The following is a 12,036-nucleotide window of genomic DNA, read 5'->3' as shown; positions in this document are numbered from 1 at the left end:
CCCCGGAGGAGGCCACAGGGCTCCCAGGCGTCCCTCCCTCTCCCTGCAACGGCAGGAAGGGCTCTGCGGCGCCTGGGGAAGGAGGACTGCGAGCTGCCGGCCGGCGGAGCTAGACCAGAGCCGAGGGGAGGACGCCCGCGGCCCGCGGGGGGCGCCGGCGCAGACCCGGGGGTCCGGGCGGCCGCGCGGGAGGCGACCGGCGCCCGAGGTACGAGGACGGCGGGGGAGCGGCGCGGTCCCGGCGGGGAGGAGGCCGCGCGCATGCGCCCCGCCCCGCCCCGCGCCGGCCGGAAGAGCCGGGCCGCCGAGCCGCTGCTCGCCACGCCGGGCGCCACGGCGCAGGGGAGAGCGCCCGCCGCGCGATGCGGCCCCTGGACGGCGCCGGGGCCGCCGAGGTGCCCGAGCCCGGGCTGCGGCCGGCGGACGACGCGCCGCGGGGAGCGGCGGAGGAGCCCGCGGCGGCCGAGGCAGCGGGGACGCCCGGCCCCGGCCGCCGCTGGCTGTGCGGCTCCTCGCCGTGCGGCTGGTGCGCGCCGCCGGGTGAGTGGGTGCAGACCCGGGCGCGGGTCTCGGGTCTCGGGTCTCGCCGGGCGGGGGGGGTCCCCGCAGCCGCGGGCGGGGGGCGCAGGGAGGACCGCGCCGCGTCCCTCCCCGGCTCCCCGGGGAGACGCTCGAGCCCTCCCCTTGGGGTCTGCGGAGCCGAACCCCGGAGAAAGTTTCTGGTTGTGTTTGGAGCCCCTGGGGACTCCGGAACTGGCGTGGAAGTAAGGCGTTGCGGGGGCACCGCGGGGCCAGGTTGCAGCGTGCGCGCCCTGCCGGAGGTCGGAGGCCGGAGGCCGGAGGCGCGGGGTCCCGAGAGGCCACCGAGCCGGCCGCGGCTGGGAGGGAGCGGCGCCGAGCGGCGGTGCGGGCGGCGGGCCGGGTCCTGCCACGGGAAGTCGGAAAGCACAGAGCGGGGGCGCCTGGGGGCTCGGTCGGTTGAGCGTGGGGCTCTCGATCTCCGCCCGGTTCTCCATCTCAGGGTCCTGAGTTCAAGCCATGGAGCCTACTTGATTAAAAAAAAAAGCATAGAGTCTAGAAAATGCTTGCCTTTAAAGTCTGAGACTCTTGGGAAGGCAGAGTTGAGTGGGAAACCACCTGGGTCTTGAACTTTCGGTGTTAGGACTTTTTTGTTTTTGTGATTTTTACAGTATCTTTATTCATAACACCTCACACTGAGCTAAGCCAAAAGTCCATTCATAATATAACGAATATTTTGTGATTTTTTTTCTATTTTTTTAAAAAATATTTTATTTATGTATTTATTCACGAGAAACAGAGAGAGAGAGAGAGAGAGGCAGAGACACAGGCAGAGGGAGAAGCAGGCTCCATGCAGGGAGCCTGACGTGGGACTCGATCCCGGGTCTCCAGGGTCATGCCCTGGGCTGAAGACGGCGCTAAACCGCTGAGCCACCCCGGCTGCCCTCTATTTTTAAAAATTTGAATCATTATATTATAGACCTGAAACAAACATGGGAGGACTAGGATTAGCATTAGTTGCTGATTAGGATTAGTTGGCTAAACAAGGCAGAGGCACAATATTACATACATTGTTAGGAGGTTCAGACCTGTCTCAAAAGCCAGGTCCCTGCGTAGAAACGCCCTGATCCTGTTCAGCCTCTTCCTTCCACAAATGAGGAAGGTGAGGGCTTGGGGGTGGGGGGAGGGCGAAGGGGGTTGCTTTGTTTTCCCCTAGATCTGGCAAGTAAGTATGAGTGAGACACAGCACAGGTGGGTGCTACAACAAAGTTCATGCTCTCAGCATGCCAGAGACCCAGGCCAAGGCCCTTTCTGCTGACCACAGTGCTCCTTTAAGCATATTCCTCCTTAAACTGCACCATCCACCTGGAGCATCTTCCTGAAAGAAGAGGAAATAGATCTCCTGTTGCAAGACAAAGTTACACCGTCTGCATCATCTCATTCTCTGAGTACCTCCTCTAAGTGTGACCCCAGATTTCTACACCTCCAACACAACCCCATTTGCTCCTTCTCCCTATTGATTATGAACTTCCCGTAATATAGGGAGACGAACCCCAGAGGATGATTCTTGCTCCATTTTTGTCCTAAATACTAACAAATGACCAGACTTCTGGTTATTTATGCATGACTGGTACCTCCAGAGCAGGGGTCACTCCAAGCTGTGTTGACCAGATGTGCAGCCCATGAAGAGGTGAATTTCTCACCTTATCAGTTTTTATGGCTGTCATTTGGTGAAATGCTGAGTCAGTCCATACAGACTCTTAAATGTTTCCGCTGTTTATGAGCCAAAGAGGAATACTGTGCACTCAGGCAGCACATGGCAATGTGATAACCCTGTCTTAAGCAACTGCACTTAAGAATCTTGCGGGGTATTTTAACTTAAAAGAAAGCATTTAACTTCAAGGAATAACAGTAAGACTTAGTAATAGTGATTGTGAGATTATGAGATAATATTCTGAAAACAGAATTGCTTTAACACTTTAAATCACTGTACTGTTTGTTGTCATTGAACTTTGTGATGGTATCATTTTAACGGCTTAATCATGGTTATCTCAGGAAAGCTCATTTTCAGATTCAGGTTGAGACCCTTATCTGTTTTTCTGCCTTCTTGCTCCATTTTTGTCCTAAATACTAACAAATGACCAGACTTCTGGTTATTTATGCATGACTGGTACCTCCAGAGCAGGGGTCACTCCAAGCTGTGTTGACCAGATGTGCAGCCCATGAAGGGGTGAATTTCTCACCTTATCAGTTTTTATGGCTGTCATTTGGTGAAATGCTGAGTCAGTCCATACAGACTCTTAAATGTTTCCGCTGTTTATGAGCCAAAGAGGAATACTGTGCACTCAGGCAGCACATGGCAATGTGATAACCCTGTCTTAAGCAACTGCACTTAAGAATCTTGTGGGGTATTTTAACTTAAAAGAAAGCATTTAACTTCAAGGAATAACAGTAAGACTTAGTAATAGTGATTGTGAGATTATGAGATAATATTCTGAAAACAGAATTGCTTTAACACTTTAAATCACTGTACTGTTTGTTGTCATTGAACTTTGTGATGGTATCATTTTAACGGCTTAATCATGGTTATCTCAGGAAAGCTCATTTTCAGATTCAGGTTGAGACCCTTATCTGTTTTTCTGCCTTCTTGGATAAACTTCCCAGACATCATACAGCTATCTTAAGACATCTATTTATTTTTTTAAGGTACAGTGTGGATCTTAGACTGAGGCAAGAAGTTCTAGATTTGTGCCTCTTCTGCTCCTGAAAAGAGTTCTCTAGTGTAGCACTGGTTCTCAAGCTGGTAGAGCTTTTTACAGTTGCAGAGATTCTGTACCAGTGGGCTCAGGAACTGAAGTTTAAAAAGTTACTCAGTTGATTCTCATTCCCAGCCAGGGCTGTGAATCACCAGCTTAAAGCAGAGGATAGAGAAATGGAGCAATTTTTCAATTTTCTTCTAACTCAGGAAATTACACTGTGGCCACTTACTTAATTTGAATTTAGAGTTGCCAAATTATTAGCTATGCTTGTAGTGGAATATGATCATAGAAGCACATTACATAAGCAGATACCTCTTTGAATTATGCTACTTTCTTGTTCATCTCCACTGGCAGAAAGGAAATTATTCAGTAAGAGACGGGTCTGCCTGAGTAGAACCAGGCCACCCTCATAACAAATAATCAAGCTCAGCCATGCCTTGTAACAACAGCCATGTCCCGGTCAGCGATCATGGGCCTTAACGTGTTTATAGGCAAGAAAATATGTGAGTGTGGCAGTGTTTTAAGAGACAAAAGAAAATTAGAACCAGGGGTATAAAGTTAAGTTTTTAAAAGGTTAAATATCATGTGAAGTTACAATATTCCTGGAGAAAAATTTAAAAGTTTAGGTTGGAGAAGATCCTTGAAATATAGACCAGGGAGATGTTTTCTGTCCTGGATCTTCCTGTTCTGTCTGAGGTTGCAGGTTCTATGTATGAGTTGGATTTCTTTTAAGAAACTTTTAACTTATTTTATTTGGACCTGAACTCTGAAATTTCAGAAGCTGAACTCCGAGGCTGACCACAGCCAAGGCATGTATTTTGTGGCACTTAACTTAGAAGTCTTCTAAAGTTTCCTTCTCGTGGGCTGAGTATGTGCAGTTTGTTTCTGTGGTATCTGAGCACCTAGGTATTGAACAGAATGTGGAGGATTCTGGCACTTAAAAACATATAACCCTTGACATGACAACTGGTAGCTTTAAATGATTTTCTTTGACTAAAGAAAATCTGTTCTTTGAAGAAGAGGTAGAGGCCTCTGAGCACATGTACCTGCAACAGGAAGAGGTAGAGGCCTCTGAGCATACCCGCATCTTTTACTACAGAGGTCATGCTGTAGCATATGCCCCTGGGAAGATAGTGCATCATCATACTTTGGTCCCAATTCACAAGTGTTTGTCACTTGTGGGCAAAGGTATCCAGCTAATATAAAGATGCTGAAATGTATTACCTGGTGTCTGCATTTATCAGAGAAGGGCGTTTTTCATAAACATGATTATGCAATATTGTTTCTATAGCTGAGTGACATGTTATAAATCCCCAGCCTGGAATGACAGTCCTAGTTTTACTACAAATGGCAGTGCCCAAACAATACACCCTTCCGTTTTGCTGTGCTCCTAACTGATAAGGACCAATAAATAGTGTTTCCTTCTTATTCTCCCCTTGTTTTTAATTTCAAAAAAGAAAAGAAAAAAAAAAACTAATATATTCCTTGGTGTGTCACCTCTCACCTCTCTTTTAGGGAGTTCTCTGCTTACTCTGTCCCTTTTTTGCTCCCCTTTGAATGACAAGGTTGGGGAGGGTATGAGATTGAAAATAGGTTCTTGTCGTAGGTAACTAAGATAGAGGAAGTGGCTAAACAAATGTTTAATGCTCATACAGTAAGTCATTAATGGATTGAATATATGATGCCCTAGAGAAAGAAGTTTCCTGGTTCAGATCTAGCCAAGAAGTTAGTGCTTAATGGCAGTTCTAACTTTTAAAACTATATTTTAAAGCACTTTGAGGTCAGAGAGGTGGTAGATATCCTAGCCCCTGCCCTCAAAGAGTTTGTGTTCTAAACGGAAACAAAATCATAAACCATGAAAAATAAAATATTTGATTAACAGTTCAAAATCACAAAACAGAGCCTTCCCAGATTATGCTGTCGCCAGTGGTGTTAGACTTGGCGTCTTTCCATGAAGTTCTCTCATATTCTTTCATTCAGCAAGTATTTAATCAAGGTCTTCTGTGTGCCAGCATAAACAAGACAGTGAGGTCCCAGCCTGGAAGAGTCCACAAGCTTGTGGGGGAAGTAAGATAATCAACAAGTAGCCATATGACACCGCTATAAACTGTTGTCCAGAAAGAATGTGTTCTTCATAAGGCCCGATTCACCAGTGAGATGATATAAATTATCACTCGGAAGCATTTTTCTCTAGCCATCTTGACAAGCGTTTCTTTATTTTTTTTTATTTTATTTATCTTTTTATTTATGATAGTCACACACAGAGAGAGAGAGGCAAAGACATAGGCAGAAGGAGAAGCAGGCTCCACGCACCGGGAGCCCGACGTGGGATTCGATCCCAGGTCTCCAGGATCGCGCCCTGGGCCAAAGGCAGGCGCTAAACCGCTGCGCCACCTAGGGATCCCTTGACAAGCGTTTCTTAAAGATTTCTCTCATTGTTTTGGCAAGCATTTTTACTTCTTTTTGACTTACAAGTGAGGGATGATTCTTGAGCCAAAGGAAAATCCATTTTATGGGGTAAAACTGCATTTCAAAGTTACAGGTTTAAATTGTTGCTTTCATCAATGATTCTTCATTCTTGGTGGGGAAATGGCTTGGGTCCAGAGAATGGATATGCTTAGGAGACAGTATTTGTAGCCTGTTAGCTATTAACACTGTTCCATTTTTCTCAATTCCTAAGTGAAAATAATAAAACATACACTTGGAAGCAAGGACTAACCAGAACTTAATCTTTTTCAGAAGCCAAGAAGAAAGCACCCTGTCCTGGACTTGGCTTGTTTTATACATTATTGTCTGCCTTCCTTTTCTCAGTGGGCTCTTTATTTGTTAAAAAAGTGCAAGACGTCCATGCTGTAGAAATTAGTGCATTCCGATGTGTGTTCCAAATGCTAGTCGTTATCCCTTGCTTAATATACAGAAAGTAAGTATTTCTTACCTGCAAAGTAGAAGGTATTAACAAATGTTTGTGAATCTTTTGACCTGCTTATTTATTCTATAGTGTCTGCTTTATCCCTCCCATAGATTTACCAGGTTCCTACATCCTTTGGCTCTGATTAATAAAAAGTCTCAAGGACCCACCCACAGAATATGCTCTCATAAGCACATACCACATGCCCAGCAAAGGAGGGGAAAGAGATTGTTGTCCTGCACTCTCCATTTTGAGAACAAAGCTTTCCTTGTACAATTCCCTCCATCTTTTACCACCCTTCCTTCTTTCCCTTGGCATACTAGTATTTAGAAGAAAAAAGTAAATGAGGAGAAGTGGTGGTGTCTCCTCATACCAGGGTTTCTTTCAGTAGAATGGGCTGCTCTGTTATCAGGGCATACAGAAGGTTACTGTAATAATATCTAGGTCTACCCCTAGGGTGATGTGGGAAAGGAAGAAGGTAATTTTGAGCAAGGCCTTTTAAAATTGTTTCATATTTAGTGTCCTCATCTGTGAACTGAGGGAATTATATACACCTTTGTTGCAAGGGCCAAATAAAATTTATTATAGATCAGAGCTCTTTGTATAGAATGTAACAGTATATGAAAACTATGTTCCCCATCCTTACTGTTCTCTCCCCACACAGCACCTCTTCCCCTTCCATATAGAATCCCTTCCCTTCCCTTTCCCAGGTTAAAATTATGCCTCTCTCACCCCATTATAACCTCTGCCCACTCCTTGTACTTAGAACCCCTGGAGGAGAGACCAGTTGGGTCCCTTGTGGATGTCTGGCTCTTTCACTCTTTGGGCAAAAAAATGCTTAAACCCTAAACTAAATGCTTCAGTCACATGCCACCAGTCTCCTTGTATCTATAACACAGTACAGATTCATTTCAAAGAGTTTCATTCCGTATCCTGAGGATTTGATGAAAAAGGTCAAAGAAAACTTACTAAGATTTATATTGTCAGAAATTTCTGTGTAAGTGTGGACAAGTCACAGTATTTTAGGAAATGATGGTAAGACTTCAGAAATTTCTAAGGTTGCAACAGACCACTGATGCTAACACAATTTTCTTCCCTATAATAAAAGAATTGGCAGTGAAAGGCAAAGAATTTTTTTAAATCTTAAGCACCAATCTGTTCTGACCCATTTTATGTTTCATTATAATGGAAGATGATATGGTATTCCAAGCATTTTCAAAGTGTGAGTCAAAGGTGACCCATACTTACATTTCTAACTCCAGATATCCAGGGGTCCTCATGTCAGGCCTACAGGCTACCCTACAGATAGATGTTCAGTGCTGGCATAGGTCAGCAGGCTGCACCTAGTCTGACACGTACCCATCACTTTGCTTGGTAAATATTTAAGTTTAAAAAAAAAATTTAGTAGCTTAACTCTTCCTGCAGAGAACAATGAAAAGTTGTCTCACATTCAATGGCAAAAATAAATTTTAGCATTGCTTCCACTTTTATGGAAAAACGCCTAAGTTTGGCAACACATACCAGCCATGACCAAATTTTCTTATGTAGGACAGCTCAGTCTTGAAATTACATTGATTATAAAAATTCCATGTTGTCAGTGTAGAAAATCAGGGGAAAATAAAGAAGAAAAATTACATATGAGTCCATTTTTAAGGTTTGCCCACAATTAACATTTCAGTACCTTTTTTGTCTTTTATGCAAGCGTATAAACATAGGGAAAAAATTCTATTTGCTGAATTATTGTACTATTTATGGAGTTCTCTTTTGCTATTTTTGCTTATACTGTGAACACTTCCATGTTTTTAGCTATACTTAGAAACCAGTATTTAAAGGTGTGGTTTATAGGTTTAAAGGTGTGGGCACTATTATAATTAATTTACTATTCCCTTATTTTTTGACAGTTAGGACTTCAAAAATAATGCTTAAGTAAGAACTGCAATATCAAAAAACAAATGGCAAGTTGGTTTAATGTGCGTTCCTCCGTTTGAATTTGCAGAACTGGGTTTATAGGCCCCAAAGGTCAGCGCATTTTCCTCTTTCTCCGAGGAGTTCTGGGCTCCACGGCCATGATCCTATTGTACTACGCTTTCCAGGCCACATCCCTCGCCGACGCCACGGTTATCACCTTTAGCACGCCCGTGTTCACGTCTATCTTTGCTTGGATATTTCTCAAGGAGAAATACAGCCCTTGGGATGCCCTCTTCACCGTCTTCACCATCACCGGCGTGATCCTTATCGTGCGGCCCCCGTTCCTGTTCGGCGCCGGCGCCAGCGCGGCGAGCGGGGACGGGGACTACTCCGTCCACCTGAAGGGCACGGTCGCCGCGGTCGCGCACGCCGTCTTCGCCGCCCTGACTCTGGTCATCCTCCGCAGGATGGGCAAGTCCGTGGACTACTTCCTGAGCATCTGGTATTACGTCATCCTCGGGCTGCTGGAGTGCGTCGTGGTCCTCTTCATCCTAGGGGAGTGGAGTTTGCCCTACTGCGGCTTGGACAGGCTGTTTCTCATCCTCATCGGCCTGTTTGGTTTGGGGGGTCAAGTGTTTCTCGCGAAAGCCATCCAGATAGAAAAGGCAGGGCCGGTGGCAATAATGAAGACTATGGATGTGGTCTTTGCTTTCATCTTGCAGATTATCTTCTTTAACGATGTGCCCACGTGGTGGACGGTGGGCGGGGCGCTGTGTGTCATCGCCAGCAGCTCGGGCGCCGCGATTCGGAAGTGGTGCCACGGCGCGCAGTGAGGCTCGGCGGGGCCGGGCGTGCGCAGCGTGAGCTCGCGTCCCGCACACCCCACGCGTGCGCACGCCAGAAGCAGCATTTCCCTCACTGATCATACTTAATAAGTTTCATAATTAAAGTGCCATTTCTGAATATGGGATGTCTTTAATGAGCTAAGAATTAGCCAGTCCGTGTGGTCTAGCGATTTTCTTTCTTTTTTTTTTTTTCCCTCAATGATGTGTTGGTTTGGGTTTGGGTTTTTTATTGTTCTTGGGGTGGCGTCGGTAAGAGGACAGATCATTTGTTGCAAAAAGCCCTGCAAAATGTTTTATGACTGGTGTATGTAATTTCTTTGAAGCATATTTTTGGTACTGATGGTACTGATAGAGGTGGGAGAAAATTTTAGAACCTCTTTTAACCAGTGTAGAGGCTAAGAAACTTATGGATAATAATGCTGCTATAATTGGTATTATTATGTTGGAAATTCATTTGAAACCTAATTCCACTTAGGAGGCCAAAGCTGAAACTTGGAAAAGGTGCCTACTTAATGGTGTTAATAATACAAATCAGCCTTATTTTCAAGGCTTTTATAATGATTATTATTCTTTTAACCCATATGAGTGCCTTTTCATTTTGATGCCAGAATTTTTTATATGTAAAGTTAAAAAACATTTTTGATCACCCCGTTTGACTGGTTTTCTGTTTCAGTGGCATTCATGATGGTAGTAGCTCTGTCATTCTGTAATTTTAAGTTGTCCTCTGTTTTTTTGAAACTGCACTACATTTTTCTTCACTTTCTAAGATTTCAGGTCTTTAAACCACAAGAGAAATCTTGGCATAACCAGTGTGCACATTTCCATCCTGAAGTATTTTCCCCTCACTAGAAATGTGATTTTCTATAACTTCTCTTTGAATTTATAGTATGATGCCAAATAAAATTTTCTCAGGATTTTATTAGGTTGAACCATATGAAATTGCTGAAATTTTACCATTTTAACTAACAAAAACCATAGTTTCTTATGGTTCACCCTAATAGATACCTCCCTTACCTTCTTTACACCAAATATTTAGAACACTGTGGCATATATTTTTTTAAAACAACTTTTTAAAAAATACGGTGATCCTCTTAAACTTATTTTTATAGTCTTTTTCCCTTATGGAATTATATATAATAGTGTTTCATGTTATTTGTTAAATGTAAAGACCTGTGAATCCATGGTTGATTGACTTTTGTAGTTGCTTGATTAGGAAAAAAAAAAAAAAAATCACTGTTAAGTTCTAGTATATCAGTATGTTATTAAATGTCAATGCTGCACCATGACACTAACTTCATGAATTCAAACAACATTTTATATCTGGAACTTCATCAGGCCAATACTCTGCAGTTAAAGAGAGAATATAATATTTAAGAAAGCTTGGGAGGTTGATCGGGAAGTAGAGAGTACACACAAATGATTCTTTTTCACAATAAACCCTTTATTGGTGAAGCTATGATGGTTTCCAACTCTTACTGTCCAACCTAGCAACTGTTATTATCTTAAGCCTGTATATTGGAAAGATTATAGGCTTTCTCTCCCTTTCATCATAATTCTTCAAAGAAAGAACGAACTTGGCTTCTGAGGTTTATGCCTTGGTGAGAAAGGATCTTTTCTAGTAGTTTCAAGAGGAAATTTTTAGCTTGCTGATTTTCCCAAATGTTTCCCACCTGACAAATCCTAAATGAAATCTACTTAAGGGAGTCACACTATCATTATAATTTTAGCCTAACCCACAATTTTTGGATTTAGAGTTGCAGAAGCATCATTTTACAAGGATATTAGATAGTTACAAGACCAGAGCATTTTAGAGCTCAAAGGTTAGAAATCCTCTTGTAGGAACCGCACTGCATGGATAGGGATGCTGGGGAGGGGATCTGCCCAAGATGGGTTTCCATGGCCTTCTCCTCTCCCTTACTTCCACGATAAAGTATGGAAAGTAAATGACTGCTTAAGCTACCTAAGGTAAATTAACTCAGGGAACCCTCTCCTGGTTCTTTACCTTGCACAATAAAAGAACCTATGGAACATTGAGAGTTAAATCCCTTTGGGCCTGTACACTAGAGACATGTTTTATTTCAACAGTGTGGTTTAAGTACTTGAATGTCACAATATATGACCAAGGTTGGAGAAAATGTTTCTTCTCTCAACTTTTACAGGGTGTCATTCTTAAACACTTTTATATAATGTCCAAGGTATATACAAGGATGTGTATTGTAACAATTATAAGTGTATATTTTACAAAGATTGTAGTTTATATCTTGAAAATATTTTTGTAAATTGTTTTTATTATTTAAATACTAATAAAGTTAATATCGAAGAAGGCTACATGTTGGTTTTTATGATTATAGTAAATGTGCTCACTGACTTATTTCCTTTTTCATCCATGTGCTTCAAAATTCATTTTATAAAGGATATTGATCTCTGAATGACTATTCAGCTGTGATGTAATCTCAAATTTCAATCTGTTTTTTTGTTTCCTTGGTACTGTTATATCCAATCTAATATCTCTAAAATAAAGACCCTAACCTTCCTTTCCAGTAAGGCCTTCATCATTGTGGACTCCCAGAGCTTGGAGTAGCTTTGAACCCATACTTTTATTTCCATAGCTAATATGTCACTAAGTCCTGGAGTGTCTGTCTTCTTATTGTCTCATGGATTCATTCTTTCCTTGCCATTTCCACTGCTACCATCTTAGTCCAAGACTGACCACCTCATGGCTGAATTATAACAATTATAACAATATTCTAATGGGTTACCTACTGCTTGACTCTCTTCCACTCAGATCCTTGTCTCACTGCCAGATGGACCTTCCTAAAGCCCTGCTCTCATTGTTAACTTTGGTTCTCATAAAACCAGAATGATGCCATATCACGTACCACATCTCATCCAAATTATTTTTCTGGCCCTACTCCAGATTTTCCAACCTGATTTCCCATGTCCCAACACAAATCCATACTCTCATCAATCTTTCCACGGACTCCCACATTTGCCAAGGGATTCCTTCCTATGTCTCCCCTGCTACCTTTGCCTTCTCTTTGTCCTCTAAACCTCCTAGCCTCCAGGGCAGCCCTGGTGGCGTGGCGGTTTAGCGCCG

The 12,036-nt window shown here is 43.3% G+C and overlaps 1 protein-coding gene across 1 annotated transcript; it reads left to right on the top strand.

Moving 5' to 3' along the window:
- Positions 1-356: 356 nt before the first annotated feature.
- On the top strand, positions 357-11,267 carry SLC35G1 (solute carrier family 35 member G1). The gene is made up of 3 exons (XM_072806000.1): positions 357-540; positions 6,018-6,198; positions 8,183-11,267. Exons 1-3 carry the CDS (start codon positions 363-365, stop codon positions 8,925-8,927), a joined length of 1,104 nt encoding a protein of 367 aa, XP_072662101.1. The 5' UTR covers positions 357-362; the 3' UTR covers positions 8,928-11,267.
- Positions 11,268-12,036: the final 769 nt, after the last annotated feature.

The sequence above is a fragment of the Canis lupus genome, chromosome 29, assembly GCF_048164855.1.
Source record: "Canis lupus baileyi chromosome 29, mCanLup2.hap1, whole genome shotgun sequence".
NCBI lineage: Eukaryota > Metazoa > Chordata > Mammalia > Carnivora > Canidae > Canis > Canis lupus.
Note: the sequence above shows the minus strand (reverse complement) of the source record. Positions and strands in the feature narration are given on the sequence as shown.